This window comes from Paroedura picta, chromosome 2 (assembly GCF_049243985.1).
Source record: "Paroedura picta isolate Pp20150507F chromosome 2, Ppicta_v3.0, whole genome shotgun sequence".
Classification (NCBI taxonomy): Eukaryota; Metazoa; Chordata; class Lepidosauria; order Squamata; family Gekkonidae; genus Paroedura; species Paroedura picta.
The window spans coordinates 71,765,694-71,783,716 of record NC_135370.1 but is presented as its reverse complement, the minus strand read 5'-3'; the positions used below and the strand labels follow the sequence as shown (position 1 = coordinate 71,783,716).

The window sequence follows — 18,023 nt, the reverse complement described above, 5'->3', positions numbered from 1 at the left end:
GCTTGGGACTGACAGAGACAGGAAAAGAATCATCCGGTCTTGGAGAAGATCATTTATGTTAACTCCCATCACATAAGCTGCCAATTCCAGCTGCAAATAGGAAGAGACACTAAATGGTTAGGAAGCAAACAGAAGATATGAGACAAAGATCAGGTCACATGTACACACATTGTTCTCTCTTTTTTAATGAGTAATGTTTGTGGTGGGATATTTTAATCCATGCCAACAGCTATTGGGAGCCTTTTCAGGGTTCTTTCTGTTACATCCATGATGCCTGATACTATATGTTTGGAAGAAATGAAAATCAGTCCAATCCAGTCTTGTTATGAACTCCTCCACCTACAACTTATATGACTGAGGACCACAATTAAGGATGCTGCAGGAAGCATTCATAAGATAACCCAAACAAGCAAGCCAAGCAACATACAATATTGAACGGCGGTGCGTGTGTATGTGTGGCGGTGGGGGCTCCAATGTTTGTTCATCAAAGACTGGCAATGGTTTAGGGAAAGGCTTGTCACAAAATTCCCATGCTCAGACCTGTTCAGTTTGTGTACCATCAGGCCAATAACAGCCCAACCTCACTTGATAAGCCTCTCCACTACTTTTGGAATCCTAGCCAGACATCAGTAACGGGAGGTTCATTGAGTTGGTTGAACTGCATTTGTTTTGGAGAGCCACAGATTGAGAAGCCTTTTAGTAAATGATCTGGTAGAGAAATTCCTCAATGCCAAATGATAGTCATTGCATGAGCAATGGCTGTTCACGATGTTTACTAAACTTACTGTCCTCAAATGGATAAGGAGGATATTTAAAACATCAGTACTGTCAGTCCATGTATCCTTGTCAATAATGTACAAGGCTCTCATTGCCAGCAGGGACTCGAACACTTAGCATCATCTCATCTCACAAACAATAAATCTGTCCTGGGCATATCTTTCATCTCATCCACTGCTTTGTGCAGAAGGGAGAGGAAACTGAGTATCAGAGGCAAAACAGTCTGACCACAAGCAGAAAAGAGTACAGGGGAACTATGGAGCCGGTTGGAAAAAAAGGGAACTGTGGATGTTTATTCCGTTGATCGTTAACAGCGTGGAAGAGCATTGTGTGAGAACTCTTTGGCTTTCTCTACCAGCAAGAGCTCATTCTGGTATGTCACTTCTCATTCTTGTTCTTAGGAATTAGCCTTCTAAGTCACTCTGCCATAACTGGGCACCTTGCATGGAAATGTTGTCTTGCAGGCTCTTCCATCCAAGCTGAAATCTTCTGTAGGCTGCCATGGGTGGAATCAGGAATAGCAGCAAATCTCTTCAGACTCATTGGATTTTGAAATTCCCCCCCCCCCCCCTTCTTTCGTTTGAAACATTTGGCGGCTCCAGCTTTTTAGAAGCAACCGTCTCAAGTGCCCCTAATGTACAAACCACAACTGGATCCAGATGTGCAATAAAGTGCAGTATAGGGATGGGAAGAGGGGGAGGCACCCGGAAATCTTGAGTCATCAAGGGCTGGCAGTGTTTTGAGAGGTAGGCTCTGGCGAGGGAGGTGTGCATGGGGGAAGCTGTGATACATATGGAGTCACTCCTCTTGACTTGATGGGATTTTTTTTAAGTAAAAGAAGAATTAGTCCCAGTAGCAAGGGAGAGACGAGTTCCTGTGCTGTCTTTCCAGGGAACTGCCTTTGAAGGAAGTGTCCAGCTTCCCAAATGTTTAGGCAGTTTTCAGGCAGCTCAGGGGAATCCTTCAGCTGCATGGATTTCATAGCTTGTACAGTCATATTCAGTTTATGCTGGCATCTGCTGTGAATAAGTGAATGCACATGTCGTTCCTGGGTCAAACATGGAGTTATATAGCAGTGGTAGCTAAGGAGAATCAAGTTAAGCTCAGAAAAGCTGCCTATATTTCTGCCCTGTGCAGAAAACACTGTGCAGGCTGAACACTACACTCTGATCAGCAAGCTTCCACTCAGTTTTACATCTTTTGTTACACCCATCAGAGCATAGAAGAATCCCGATGGATCAGATCAGTGGTCCATGTAGTCCAGCATCCTGTCTCACACAATAACTAACTAGCACCACCAGATGTCCAGTGACAGGCACAGAAGCGAAGGTCTTCCTCTGATGTTGCCTCCTGGCAGTAGTATTCAGAGGTTTATTGCTTCTGAACATGGAGGTTCTCTTTTGTCACCATGGCAACCGATGGCTAAAAGTATCCTCCATAAATCTCTAATCCCCATTTAAAATTAGCTGTGCCTGTGCCCATCACTACATCCTCTGGCAGAAAATGCCATATTTTAATCACTTGTTGCATAAAGAAAAGAAGTATTTCCTTTTATCTATTGTGAACCTACTGCCCATCAACTTTATTTGTTGTCCCTGAATTCTAATGTTTTGGGAGAAGGAAAAAAAAAAGCTCTCTTTGTCCATTCCCTCTACTCCACTCATAATTTTATAAACTTCTATCATATACCCCCACTTATATTGTCTCCTTTCTAAACTGGAAAATCCCCAAATCTTCAGCCTTTCTCCATATAAAACTCCATCCATTTATCATCTTGCTTGCTGTCGGCTGTTTTATTCTCAATCCCTTTCCTAATAATCCCCAACAACACAGAGGTCGCCCTTTTCACTGCTGTGGCACACTGCATGGACACTTCATTGAACTATCCACTGTGACCCCAAGGTCATTTTCCCTTTCAGTCTCTGCAAGTTCAGACCTCATTAGCTTATACTTGAAGTTAGGATTTGTTGTCCCACTGTGCATCACTTTCTTCTCCCCTACATTTAACTTCATATGCCGTATTGTTGCCCAATCACCCAAATTGTGGAGATGCTCCTGGAGCTCTTCACAATCATCCTTGATTTTAACCATCCTGAATAACCTTATCTGCAAATTTGGCCGCTACACTGCTCATCCCAGTTCTAGTTATTTTATGAATATTTTAAGTCACACCAGCTTCAGTACCAGTCCTTTTGGGACCCCACTGCTTACTTTCTTCCATTGTGAGAACTGTCTATTCTTGATTTTGCTTCCTGTTGTTTAACACATTTTCAGTCTTTATGAGGACCTGTCATCTTATCCCAGGACAGCTAACTTTATTTAGGAGGCTTTGGTGAGAACTTGTATCTTTGTAAAAATGTTGAGGTGTGTGTGTGTATGGAGGGGGGGGATTAAACTACCCTTTGCTATACCAGTGGGCTCCCTTTCCAATGTCTACTTAAGCTCTCAGACTATGGGCTACTTCATATGTATTTGCATTAGTGCATAGTAATATTCTTTATGAAGAGGAATTTTGAAGCTGTATGGACGTTCATGTGAGTGAGGAGTAATACATTCTATAAAATTATTAGAGACTTAGAGGTCTTGACATGAAGGTGTGAAGAACTGTTTGGAACACTGGGGAGATCTGATTTTTTGAGGAGTCCATGTAGAAAACAGTGCAATAATCTTGGCCTCTGATCATTGTGTCTCAGTCTGTCCTACATGACAAAAAGGAATGCTAGTGTTTTTCAGCAACTGTAGATATGTCCCCTCAGCAGTCCTTAGTGGTTGTTTGATTGTCCTATCAGGGCTTTAGTGGAAATGGTGTGCCCTCCTTTCAGCTGAAGGGAGTGTGCAGATGCATGTCTGTGAAAAAGAAGCACAGGTTTAGAGGCTGAGAGAGAAGTTGATAATCAACCCTGGCATTTGTTGGAGTGCTTTTGGGGGCACAGGGTCTGTCTTTTTCTTTTCTTTTTTCTTTTTTAAAAAAATCTGTTTTAGGGAGGTGGATTGGCTGCTGCTGTGCTGGAGTGCCTGTGTGCCTCCACCTGCACGCTATCCTTATATTTGTTCTAATACTACATGTATGTCATACATCTCTGGCACTTCCATCTCTAAAGGAGGTCAGCCCAGGTAAGGGCTGTCCCAGAAAGTTTCACAATTGGTTTGTTGAGCTACTGATTGAGCTTCTCACTGATCAGGGAAATGAGATGTGCACAAAATAGCTTTGAAATGGCATGGTTTTGTGTGGACCTTTGGTTCTGGTACATATGTCTGTGCAAAAGCCTTTATGCGGCTCTCCAAGACTTTAGGAGGGTCTGCTCTGTGACTCTGTGTGGAATATGAGATTGTTGATAAGAGGCTGAATCCAAACCTTAGGGCCATATAAATTACTCCAGAACTGTAGATGTCTTTCCAGAGACAGGGTTTGCAGATCTGTATGTTTCTAAAATATGTCATATAACATATGTCATATAAAATGCAGAGTGAGAGAGCCCCAGGGGATAGTTCCCCTAATCCATCTAGTTTTGCCCCAGTCCTGTGGCATGGCAGACATGCCAAATTTTTCTGCCCTCTGTCTGGACAGGCTGATAAGACTCGAGTAGGCAGCCAGTTGGCACAGGGCTCTCAAAGTGTTTTATTTTACTCCCCCTCTGATCCATTCCTGCCTTGAGCCCTGATTCCTCATACAGGCTGGTTTATGGATGCCATGCCCTTTAAAGCTGAAGGAGGAAAAAAGAGCCCCACACAGCTAGCGGTGTTGTTTTTGGGCGTGTGCAATGTTGTACTTGGACAGCGATGCATTCAAGGGGGTGGGGGGGGGAGAGAGGCTGTGCTAATAAGGTGGAGATTGGGAAGGAAAATCCCTTTTGACTCAGTCCTGAAAGCTTTTCCCTCTCTGCTTAATCACTGCACGCTGCTGTCTCTCAAGCTCACCACCCCAGAAAGCCTCGGGCAAACAGGTCTGCCTCCCCCTTTTACTGATGTCTGAATCCACGAATTTGGCTTCTCTCCATCTTTCACAGAAGGCTGTATAACTTCTTTCCTTCTGCCAGCTTTGACTAGCACTATCTGCACTGGGTAACTTTTGCACAAACAATTGCTGATTCTTGTTTGCTCCGAAGGAAAGAGAAGCAAAGCTAACTGAGGTGAGGACAAGAGTTTCCTGTCCTTTGGATATAGTAATCATCGTGGAGGTACAATTTAAAAATAAACCAGCCCACCAGGATGGATTTTGGAAGCGTAATGAACCAGGTACTGTTCATTTGTGAAAAAACGTCTTCTGACTGAATAAGGAAAGAAGTGGTAGAGAGAAGGGAGGGTGGTGTTAAGAATGAGACAAGAGTTGTAAAATGCTGGCAATATCTAAAAATATTTTCAGAGGAAGTGTGTGTGTGTGGGGGGGAAGGTTTGGATTTCTGAGGGCAGGGTTGGCAGGAGCATCCAGATTAAGCTAAACATTCTTATTTTGAGAATATGTAGCCTCATCGCTTTGCTCAAGCTGGCAGTATCCTATAGAAGAAGCAATTTTGTTCAGGAATTCTGTTTTGTTTGGTTCCCTTATTTTTGGCAACACGAGTTGTGCGTTCCCTCCATCTTGTTCAGACAGTATATCTTTCCTTTGGTACATAAGGGAGTTTGTACATCTTTCTGCACCCCAAATACTACTACTAGACAGCTCAAGAGTTTAATAGCCATTTTTAACAGGACAGCATCAGATTAAGAAGTAGCTGTTGGCAGGGACAAGGATAAGAATCCAAAGACTTTATGCATGGAAATGTTGCTTCTGCACCTGTTGGTGCAATGGCTGGACAGACTGGCTGGAGATAAGTAATCTGGAAAAATGTACAAGATTTGGCAGCAGGCAGAGAGCTGTCACTCCAGTCCATCAAAGCCACATGCAGGTTTCATTAGGAAGGGAAAATAATTATTCTTTTTGCTCTCCAGTTTAGGGTGCTAATGGCTAGGATTATTTTTCCATCTCAGACATTGGGGATATTAGAAGAAGACAAGGGTTTTTTTGTTGCCTACTTTTTAATGCCTGAAGGAGTCTCAAAGCGGTTTATCCTTACTCTCTTCACCCAGAAATGGGTGTACAGAACTAGAGAAGTGCTTGTAGTCTGAGGCAGTTTTGTGGCACTAAGTTCAAGAGCATGGGATGCAGAAATCCAAGGGATTTACTCTTAAAAATGTTAAAAATCCAAACGTCTCAGATTCTCCAGTTCAAGAGAGGCATGACACTGTTTAGGACCAGGGAGAGTGTTAAAGATATGATGTACTTGACTTGGGCAGAGCTTTTAGCACAGATGGATTTAGGCTTGGTCCATGATCTGATCTTTTAAAAAGGAAACAGTCCTTGCAAGCCTGGAAACGGATGCATCATCTAACAAAGAAAGCAAAACAAAGGCCACTGTCGGAAGCTGTTAATGACCAGCCAGAGGCTGCAGAAATCAACAACCTCCAGGCAGAATATGTACAGTGTACGATATCAAGAAAAGGTTACAGTGGATATCGAGACAGTCTTGGAGTATGCAGGATGGAGATTCATATAAAAAGTGGGGAGTGAGTGAGGGGGGGGACTTTTCAGGTGTTTGCATGTGTATGTCATTTGTGGGTTGGAGTGATACCAGTTTACAGAATACTCAATGAATCTGGAGGCCTAAACTCACTGAGCCTGATATATATAAATATAAACTCAACAGTATCAAGTATTGCAAGGCTGAAAGTTCCACTGCAATCATGTACTGAAATGAATCTCCCCCCCCCAAAACAAAAAAAAATAGAGAGATGAGCATGCTAAAATCCCTTTGAAATAAATGGGTTTTGGGTGATCTGTGTGGTAAAGTTAGAAGCATGTCTGACTTTACCTGGAGTGATCCCAGTTTGCTCAGTATTAACATGTGTAACATGCCATGTTTACTACCATGTATGTCTCCTGTGCTGGATGATACAACATATCTTCATGCCAGTAGTATGGTGACCGTCAAACCACCACGGAAGCCACTTCCATGTAGTCTGGTTGTATATCCTAGCAAAGGGCATCTTGAAGTGCACATTTCAAAATACATAGCTTCATATGATACAGAAAACTTTTTTCATATTTAATTGTCACATACTTTGCACTTTGTTTTCTGGAGGTAATATTACTATTGGATTTTTTATTTTTTTGAGGCACTATCATCTAGGACAGATTGTAAAATCTATTTTAGTACATTAAAAAAAGTCTTTTAAAACGTTGCCTGCAGAGAGGTCATAATAGAAGCAAGGTGAGGAAGGTAGAGAAGGCTGATTTGGGGGAGTGGCCAGTTAACGTAAAAACAAAATGCCCATAGTGCTGAAACCAGGTAGACAGTTCTGTTCTCATGTTTATCAGAATTCTAATATGCATGCTGGCAAATGAGTCTAGATTCCATTTTCAAGATGGCCACATAGTCACGGTTGGAAGGTGATCCAATTTCAGCAACCAGTATGCATATACCTACAGTTGAAGGATGTGGCTGTGTAAACTAATCTAACCTATAACTCTTTCATAAATCCTTTTGTTTGGAACGTTGTTCTTGACTGCTGTTTTTCTAATTTTCCTGCATAGATGGAATACCATGTACTTTAACACTGCCATTGAATTGAATGGGCTCACAAGGCTGTAATTCTTCTTTAGAGTGGCATTGATAGAAACTGCTATGTGGGCTAAACCTAAACTTGGACTTCTCCTATTTTCTTGCTCTGGGCTGAAAATGGGAAAACAGGCCAAATAGCTATGTTTCCTTTAAACAAATCTGCCTTGGAAATCATAGCAGGGTGGTTAATGCATTGTTTTGTGGAAGGGTGTAGCATTAATGAGACTTCCTGGGGCTGGTGGAACTCGTTGAGAAGTTCCAAGTTTCTGTTCTCTTACTTAGGATGTCTTTTAATTCTTTGCTTATTTGGACTGCAGTTTTATGTCTCCTGTGCCCATCCTGTATCCCCCTTACAGCCACTCTGGCTACTGCTGTCTGTGCTGTACCTTATCAGCATTTCCTTGTTTGCTTACATCGTCTTTGAGGTGAGGATGTTAGGTATTTGAAGGCATGGCAAACAACTGGAATATGTCAAGCTATTAGAATCTCATTAATCCAGCTAGGACTGTTGTCTTCATCCTTTGCACACTTGGGACCTACTATATGTAGAACCCATCAAGCATATTATGAAAGGCTGCTAGAGAAAGGCCAGGCTATGATTTTACCAGCGTCTACATCATGAATGTGAAGCACAGGCCAAGAGAGAGGGAGACAGAAAGCACAACCCAAGCACCAGGACATTTACGGTAGTGAGGAAGAAGACAAGGTCAGGGTCATGAAGCAATTTTTTCTGCTGACTAACCTTGCAGTACTATGTTGCTGCTCCTCTGAGCAAGTGTACAAAGAAAGGCAGGAAACTTCTAGGAAGCAGCAACAACTGATTGTTGTACAGCTGTATGTGGTCCACCTATTGAGGACCACTGACCTAGGACACCAACTGGGGGAAGCAAGCTATATCTTGAGAGTCATACAGAGACAGAGATGTGACACCATTGTATAGTTATTTCTATTGCTGTTTAAAAGCTGTTCATAGTATTGAATCAGGATTCTATATACTTTATGCTTTTTATCCACCGAGGGCAATTGACGTCTGTTTATTCGTTTACTAGAAAATAAGGCTGCTGTACTCGAAATACAGCGGGTGCTAGCAGGGCTCTGGAGTCTGGCGGGTCATGCTGGGGCAGGGGCCGGACCAGAGGGCGGGCGTAGGGCGGGATGTGACCCGGCGGCAGCTTGTCCTGGGCCCCCCTCCCGCGGCGCGGCCTACCACAATGTGTGCGGGTGACAGAGTTGAAGTCGGCGGTGGAGCAGGAGGCGAGGCCACAGTCGAGGGGCCGGGTCTTTGGCAGCAGGCGGAGCTGGCGTAACGGTTGGCAGTGGCGCTGCCCGCGGCGCCGCAACTGGTTTCCGAGGCTCCTCGGCCGGGCGGGCCGTGTGCATGTGGGGCGGGGGCTGCCGCCGGTGCATGCATCGCCACCATCATGTCCTGCTGTGCCAGGTGGCGGCACGGCCCGCTCCCGGCTGTGTGGGCCGGGGTCAAGGTGTTCTGGAGGCGGGCACAGCTGGAGGTGGCGCCAGGGCCGCAGCGGCTGGCCCTTCCTGGGCGTGCGGCGAGGCTGCGACCAGCAGCCTGGAAGGCGAGGGAGGTAATGGAGGCGGCTGGCCGCATGTGGGCGAGCTGGAAGGGGGGCAGATTGGGAGGCGCTGCTTGCGGCTCGCAATTGCTCCCTTGCTGCCAGACTGACAATTGGGGGGCCCAATCGGCAGGCGCAAAGCGGCACCCTTCCTCATCCTGGACAGGGCCCGCCCTCGGGGCTCTTACTGCTTTATTTAATCTGCTCCGCTAGGAGTGGTTAAAGATTATTTATTAGTTGGATTTATAGGTCACCCCTTTCTTACAAAAGTCTTAGGATGGCTAACAACAAGTAGGAAATCCAAACATATATCACTAAAGCAGTAAAGCCATAAGTAAAAATCAATTCTATTAAAAAGATGAAGCTATTAAACTCCAGCTTCACTTGGGCCTGATTATCTGGACTCCAGGAATAATGGTAGTGATGGTGATACTGATGATATTGATGAGGTCGGTGAATGGAGGGAGGCTTGTGTTGATGTTACTATGTGCCCCATGTTGGCCTCGACCATAGGCCTGGCGGAAGAGCACCATTTTGCAGGCTCTTCAGAATTTTGACAGCTTCAGAAGGGCCCAGATCTCTGCTGGTAGCTCATTCCACTAGGCTGGATGCCAAATATGTCTTTGGGACCAGAGACGTAGGAGAAAATATACATAGCGGAAAACAATAAATTACTTCCATCTTCTTCTCTTGAATACAATCATAAGCATTTTCATCCTCATTTCATCACAGGATTGAGTGTGTAGGGGTCATGAATTCAGGACTTTAACTTTTAAGTCTCCTTGGATCCTTTACCAGGTGTTAGCCATCCCACTGGCTGTGGTCCTCAACGTGTGTGTTCTGAATTGTACATGACACAGTGCTCTGTACTGATGCTGGTACTTCCCTCTGGTGTCAGAGCCATTATTTCCTGGGAAAACTAGTTCTTTTAGTATCTCAGGTTAGACCTAATAAAAGCAACGGTGCCTTTGTGCGTGGTTGAAGTGAGTGTTGTGGCCATGTCCCTACAAACTGGCAACTAAGGCAGGCACTCTTCTCTTAACTTCTCTTTGCTCATTAATATTTGCTCTGGAAAATCCTGGCCCCGACCTGGTGGAATGAGCTCCTGGAGGAGCTGCGGGCCCTATAGGAGCTTTCGGTGTTCCGCAGGGCCTGTAAAACAGAGCTCTTCCACCAGGTCTATGGTTGAGGCTGGGCGGCAAGGAAGATCATGGCTTCCCCCTCCTAGAATGGCAGTAGCAGGGTCCATCAGCACCCTCTACACCTCCCCCTCTAGATGTAGAAGATTTGGGTTTTAGGTTCAGGAGGAATGTTGCTGCAGCTTCTGGTCTCGGGTTTTTGTATTATTGTATGGTTGGTTTTGTCGGTTTTAATGGGACATTGGGGGTGTTTTAGCTGAATTTTGTAACCCGCCGCGAGCCTTCGGGAGGAGGCAGGTAATTAATAATAATAATAATAATAATAATAAGTATTAGTAATAATAATAGTAATAATAATAAGTATTACTTAGTATTTATTCAAAAACTTCCTTTCCCTTTTTTTCTTTATTTTCCGACACAAACATGCATTATAGTCTAGTGCTGCCTACCTGATGAAGTCTTTCTCATGGAGCTTGTTTGTCATGAAAATGTGTGAATATGCACAATCGGGTATCCTGTGATGGAGGGAGAAATACTGTCATGCTCAGGGTGTGTGTCTTTCATTTAGGCTGCCTGCAACATCCAATTATATTATAATTTAATTGTATAGCTTTGTAAGGAACCAGATGGCTGCCAGGGATGCTGGTCAGTGTTGCTAGGACTGTCTGGCAAGGGCAGTACTGAGTTATGATGACATGCGTTCCAGTTGGGTGGATTGGCCATGATTCCTTACCAAGTTTTCCACTAGGGGATACAGATCCAAGAACTCCTCCCAACTAGAAAGGGAGGAGGCCAGCACATCAGAGTACACAACAATCTCAGCTGCTATTCCAAGAGTCTGGCATCAGAAAGCTGGATATAAGCCTCAGGTTTTCTTAGATGGAGGTCTTGGCACACTTTCTGTTTTTTCTCTTTCTTCAAAATCAGTACATACCAGTGCTAGTTTGTTTCTTATCACAGGGCTGACAATATGCTTTTCTATTTTATACATTTTTTGTGTGCTGATACTCCATTAAGTTAACAGAGCCACAGTGTACAGGTAGCTCAGACATGCAAAAGCAAATCATACCTGAAGAAACAAGGGGATATACCAAGAAATAATAGAGATAATACCCTTATTATGTGATCAGTGTTCTTGGTAGAGACCATCAGGGGCAAAAAAACCAAAACAAAGTGCTCGTGTTCCGCCCTAGGGATGCCAATCCCCAGGTGCCATCTGGATATCTGCTATTACAATTAATCTCCAGGTGACTAAGATCAGCTTCCCTGGAGAAAATAGCTGCTTTGGAGTCTGGACTCTATGGCATTATGCCCTCTCTTCCCCTAATGCTGTCTTTTCCAGGCTCCCCCCCCCCCCCCAAATCTGCAGGTATTTCCCAACTGGGATCTGGGACCTCTGTCCTGCTCTGAGAATCTAAATTCAACAAGGGGTGGGGGAGAGCAGTGGGTAATAAATTCTGTTTAGGCAAACAGGCTTTAAACCCAAGATTCCATCGTAAAGGCGTATTGTGAACTGTGACTACGTTGCATGTTTTATTTATAAATAGAATAATTAACAAGAGCTTTCTGGATACCAGGGTCTTTGGGAAATTCCATGAGAGCAGCCATGTCTAACAGTCCTCAAACCTTTTAAGAAGTCACATGATTTACTGCTGTGTGAACAGTTCATTGGCAACATCCTATTTTTCTACAATCCTCAGAGTGAGAATGTGGTAGGTGCATATATTTAATGCATTAAGCGTCAATTTAGTAGAATATAAAGGTAACAGGGATAGGGGGGGGGATCTCTGATGAACAAGCCAAACATGAAGGGAGTAGATAAGGTTTGTTGGGGGCCCAATTTAATAAATTGGAAACATTTATTAGCTCAAATGCTAAGGCTAGAGGTGGGTGACCCATATCAGTTTATTCTTATTAATCTGAGGAATAGCCACTCCAACCTAGAAGAAGGAGAGATTATAGGCGAGTAACATTGACTTTTTCAGTGCTGTTTTTCTCTGACGTTGTGTCTTGGTTACTCCAGGTCTGGGCTTTGACTGTGTAAGATGATCTGATCTGTGTAAGATGATCAAACTTGTATTTGTTGCAGACAAAACTCAGGCTTTGTGGTTACCTGGAATCAGTGGAGAACACAAACTTGGATTTCCCATCCTCATCTGGAGTGAGACCACAGTATATTAGCTGTTGGTGGTCAGTGCCTAAACTTGGGGACTAGGCCAGCAGGCCAGCAAGCAAAGCCACAGAGGAAAGTTTTATCAGGTGCCTCTCAGCGCCTTCAGGTGTCTGCTGGTAGTAGCTGCTTGAGATAATCAAAGCTGGTAAATCATTTATCGGGTTAAAAAGGCACAACAAACCATAGAGGACCTTAGCTGGGAGACTGAGTGCAGAAAGAATTTGATTAGCATATTAAGAGTCTAAACTCTACAGGTAATGCCTTTTCTTTTTACATAAGTTAAAATTTAAACATTTGACTGTTTGAGTGTTTTCAACCATGCCTTTTCCAGATCAGGTCCCCTTAATAGTTCCCCAAACCTACAACTCATAGCTGCTTAATAGATCAGTACTCAGAAGTCTGCAGTTACATTGAACCTGTAGGTGCTTCAGGAATTTTTAGAAAAAGTAGTGAATGTGTACCATAACAAAATGGCTTTCATGTGTGGTTGGGTTCACTCACAAAAATTATGGAGGTTCCACACCCAGTTAGGACATTACAAGCCAAGCATGCCTCCGTAATGGAGACACATGCTCGTGTATTTTGGGAATAAAGCGGGGGGGAGGGGGCTCTAGGAAACTTGGACATCACATTGGAGAGTACTGTTCTAACTGCCAGCTAATACTCTGTCTCTATGTGTGAGCAAAGTGCAGTCAGATCACCATCAATTTATGTTGACTCCATCCAGTTTTCAAGTCAAGAGATGTCCAGAAGTGGTTTGTCTTTGCATAGCAACTGTGGACTTTCGGTAGTTTTTCACCCCAATACTAACTGGACTGATTCTGCTTCGCTTCTGAGATGTGATGAGATAAGGCTACTCTGGGGAATCCAAGGCAGGACACTGCTCTGGGCAAATGGTTTCAAAAAGGAGCAGCAGAAGGAAGGGGAGAGGCAGTCAACAAGTTTTAAACAGCAATTTCCTGGAACAGAGGACGCCATCATTCCTGGACTTTCTTTGGTGCCACAGCTGTTCCACAGGCCGTCAGAGGCCGCCGTGGCAAGGACAGCCGAGTGAGACACTGATGCTGGCTGGGCATCTGCTCCCAGGCCGGGGGAGGGAAGGGTCATGACCCCTTTGCCCTAATCTCCTGCCATGAGGTGTGGCAGGCTGTTTGCCCTGCTGAGAGTCCCATCCGCTGCAGGGGGCAAGGAGGGGCCTGATGAGGGTGCAGTGGCCGCCCCTGCCTTCCCAGACTGCTGGAGCCCAGCAGGGAAGTGCAGCAGTCGGGGCCAGGCAAGAGGAAGGGGGAAGGGGAGAAGAGGGGGCCCCAGTACAGGAAACTGAGAGGGAGAAGGGGAGGGAGGACGGAAAGAAAGGAGCCCTGGAATTACATGAGGGAAGGGAGGCAATGGTCTTGCCGAGAGCCCCAGGCAGAGCCCGGCCCAAAGTGAGGTGACAATGGGGTGAACAACATGGAGTGCCTTAGGAAGCCCAGCCGTAGGAGTGGGAAGGAACCAGATGGGCATCTGATTATGAGGCAGTCCAGCCTCTCACCACTCCAATGGGGGTGCCAGTGAGGGGGTTGATGGTCATATAGGAAGCTGACAACCTCGAGGGAGAAGAGAAGGGAAATCAGAGTAGAAGACTTACCTGACCTCTGTTGGAGATAAGATGCTGTGTCATATGGACCTTTGGTCCTGCTCTGTCTAGCCATTGCTTATGGTAACTGTGACATCCTTTAGAAGCCCAAAAATCTTGCATGTACACATGCACAGGATTACCCAGGATGGCCTTCTGAGAAGGACTGAGGTAAACAGTTGCTGTAAAATGGCAGGTTTTCGGCCAGGAGATCTTCTGCAGATTTGGAAGCTGGTGGTTGTGAGCCAATTTTCAGCGTCACTCTTCAGGAGTCCCAAAGCTATGCTTTGTAAACTTTGCCTTTTTAGGCTTGGGAGCGGACAGCAGCAAACCTAAGTCAGAGCTACAAATGAAAATCCTCTTCCTACGCAAACAACAATGACTAGGAAGCAGCCACTTTCCAATGTTTCACAAAAAGAAAGGCATAGCAGTGATGACTTTTAGGAAGTATTCAAGAGTTTTTTTTATCCTGCTGCATGCTATGAACCCCTAACACACACAATTCTGACAGGCACAGGGCTGGATTTATAGCTATTCGTTTGTTTTCAGGCTGCAGTATGAAGGATGGTTTTAACACCATTGACACATCCAGACCCTGGAGGCCTGGGCCTTCCAGAGACATCTCCCTTCATATTTCTGCCCCTACTGAGTCAATACAGACATGATACAGATTGGAGGGAGGGTGGGAATGGGCTGTGTTTTGAAATCGTCAGCAAAGCAGAATTTTTCTTCCTGGCAATGATGATGTGAGCTAGAAAGACCCTTACTTGACCTTTTGTCCCAGGAGAGTAGACTTCTAAAAGGGAGCTGGTGGATTAGTAAGAATAATACCAAAAGAAAGAAACCAACCAGAAATATTTTTTTTCTTGTAATCTGTTCAAATCTGATCTGGAACAAACAGCAAGCTCTAAATATGCAACTTCCTGATGCCATTTGTAATTGTATAACTTAAGTTTAGATTACAGTTTTTCAAGGACTACTAATATTTTATCAGTGATCCAGTGAAGTTATTCAATAAATAAAGGCCCGGCTGTCCAGAAGGGAGTTGGGATTGCCCAGAAGGACAAGGTAGAGCCAGATGGGAACTGAACACTTGGGAAAGAAGATGGGAGAGATCTGATAGACGCCTAATGGTGGATGCCAGCAGAATAATTGGTCTTGCTTGTATTTCTTGCCCACTCAAAAGGTACAGATTTGATGAAAAAAAGAAAGATTTTATAGCTGAAAAACAGAAACAAAAACATTAGTTATGGAAATGCAAACCTGCAAGATGTTGGCAGGTTTACTAACAAAGCATTAAAGGTAAAGGTAAAGGTATCCCCTGTGCAAGCACCGAGTCATGTCTGACCCTTGGGGTGACGCCGTCTAGCGTTTTCTTGGCAGACTCAATACGGGGTGGTTTGCCAGTGCCTTCCCCAGTCATTACCGTTTACCCCCCAGCAAGCTGGGTACTCATTTTACCGACCTCGGAAGGATGGAAGGCTGAGTCAACCTTGAGCCGGCTGCTGGGATTAAACTCCCAGCCTTATGGGCAAAGCTGTCAGACGGCTGCCTTACCACTCTGCGCCACAAGAGGCTCTTTGCACCACAAGAGGCTCTTAACAAAGCATTAGGCTTTGCTAATATAGATAAAGTTATAATAAAATGGGGAAAGCAGTGATTCCGAAATGGATGAGTTTGAGGCATTGGTAGGATGAGTTTGAGGCACATCCCAGGTTCACAACAATGCGGAGCATGGGGTTACATATGTGTGTATATTGGCAGGTTCTGAAGAGCATTTTAGGTTTGTTGATAGATGTGACACTGATTTCTTTTTGGCAGTTGTCTGTCAGTGATTGGTATAGGTTCAACATTTTTCTCATCTGATGTGTTTTTAGGATTTGAAATGTTTTCCAAGGTTTCTTTGTCACCGGGGGCAAACAAGGATGGTAGGCATGAGTTCAGGAGGAGCTTTGGAGGGCCTCAGGGCGCATTAGAAAGAATGGGTTAGAGGCCAGCATGAGGAATGAGGGAGCTGTGCCAAGAACATCTCACTGCTTTACCGCTGGAAGCCTGGCTCATGGCTCCTTCTCAATTTCATAGTCTTCAGCAGACACTTTTACATATTTTCAGAATTTTCTAAGATATGAAGGTGAAACATGATATCAAGACGCCAGCTAATAGAGTTCTGGGCTGGCATGCAAGTTCTTTGTGGCATCGCAGATACAGAAGCATGTTGAATATTTGGGAATATTCCTGGCTTCCTGAAACGAAGGAAAGTTTTAAACATATAAAGGGAAGCCTGCTTTTATCATTATATGAGATTTGCCATTTCTGAGTCATTTAGGGAACCCAGATGAAGGTCAACTGAAGTTATTTCCGTACAGTGTCATTTTGTTGCTTGTTTCTTTCATATAATGTTTCTTGGAACGAAAAGTTTTTATTCCCTTGTTTTCCTTCTGGCTAGAACTGATTAATCTCAGAAGTGGCCAGCTCAAAGATGAAATCAACTTTGCTCCCGTTGTTCTGTTTGCTTGTGAAATTTACCTAGGAAATTGTTCCAGTGCTTACAAAACAAGTGTTTTCAAAGGAACCCTTTTCACAACTATTAAACTGTCAAGGAAACTCTGCATTTCTGCTATAGGAGCCTCCAGAAGAACACAATTGAGTGAGACTGTTTCAGTGAAGGGCCCTCCCTGGCTATGGTCAAGTGAACCAAGTGGTCTCAGAACTGTACGTCACTGAAGATCAATAATGGCCTTGTTTAGGGACACTTATTTACCTTAATCGACACAGTAAGCTTTCAAGGAATCACAAGATCTCGATGAATGCTCTGTAAAAATATTTAAAACCAGTACTGTAAAGTTATGGATTGCTCATCCAACATATTCCCCAGTATAGCGCTTTGGTTGCAGCTTCAGATAGTGGGTGCTGCGTTTTGAACCTTTTGCTTGTCATCCATTCTTAGCTTTGTTTTCCCCCTTTATGACCAAAATGAAGTGATATTTTAGGTTGCAGACAAAAGAAAATTTTCCACAAGAAGGGGACAAAATACAAGATTTGTAATCAGTTTCTGGTCTTTCTCCATGATGTATTCTGTGTCTTGGCTAATAATATTGCCAGTTCTCCCCCTCACCCCAGGAATCTCCTCTTATAACACAAAGGGTTCAAGTCACTGCCTTGCCTGTTACTGCTAGTCACCAGATTGGGTGGTTTTATGCCAGTGCACAGAGAACAAATTTTGTGCTGCAGTTTGTGGCTTGTGTTGAATCCAACACAATGATGATGACCTTTGATGGTCTCTGAGATTGGCATCTATTGCCATAATGGCTTTCATTCAATACAAGCTTATTCTTTGCAGTGATAGGGATCCGAGCAAGGAAAGAATACAACTTTCAGAGCTGTGCATTCTAAGTCACTGTGATTGGTACACTCCTGCCTCAGTTTGTGTAACAGGCCCAGTTTTCAAATAGATGCTGGGCTGGCATGGGACTATCTTCACAATATAAATTGTTGGACGAAGATGGAATGGTTCTGAAGGAGAAAGCCAGTATGGTAGAGTGGTTAGACTAGGATTTGGAAGTTACAGGTTCAAATTCTCACCTGCCCATGAAATTCATTTGGGGACTTTGGGCCAGTCAACTCTCCTCCTCCTCCTCCTCCTCCTCCTCCTCCTCCTCCTCCTCCTCCTCCTCCTCCTCCTCCTCCTCTTCTTCTTCTTCTTCTTCTTCTTCTTCTTCTTCTTCTTCTTCTTCTTCTTCTTCTTCTTCTTCTTCTTCTTCTTCTTTCTTCTTTCTTCTTTCTTCTTTCTTCTTTCTTCTTCTTCTTCTTATTATTATTAATAATTAGATTTATGTCCCGCCACTCCCCGTAGGCCCATGGCGGGTCACAATAGTCCTATCCCCATTAAAATACCCATTAAAAGACTTTAAAAACAATCCCAACATGGCGGAAGCTCTCATTATTCCCACCCCTGCTATCAGAGTGGCAGGGAGGGTGGGTCTTGCATGGTCTTAACCTGACCAGAGGGCTGTTGTGAGCAGAAAACCAAGGAGGAAAAAACCATGTATGCCACCCTGAGCTCCTCACAGGAAGGGCAGGATTTAAATATGAGAAATAGTAAAAATAATAATAAATAGTAAAAATATGAATTAAAAATATGTT

The 18,023-nt window shown here is 44.2% G+C and overlaps 1 protein-coding gene across 19 annotated transcripts in view; it reads left to right on the top strand.

Moving 5' to 3' along the window:
- TNS1 (tensin 1) overlaps positions 1-18,023 on the top strand; it is a 388,444-nt gene that overhangs the window by 175,462 nt on the left and 194,959 nt on the right. The window contains exons 1-2 of one of the 19 annotated variants that reach the window (XM_077320635.1): positions 1,132-1,150; positions 4,884-5,013. The exons of 15 other annotated variants lie outside the window; for them this stretch is intronic. In XM_077320635.1, coding sequence (XP_077176750.1) covers positions 4,987-5,013 — 27 coding nt within the window. In that variant the 5' untranslated portion in view covers positions 1,132-1,150; positions 4,884-4,986. Of the gene's footprint in view, positions 1-1,131; positions 1,151-4,632; positions 5,014-18,023 lie in introns of those variants that run through there. 3 more of the 19 variants (XM_077320634.1, XM_077320638.1, XM_077320632.1) reach the window with 3 other exon arrangements.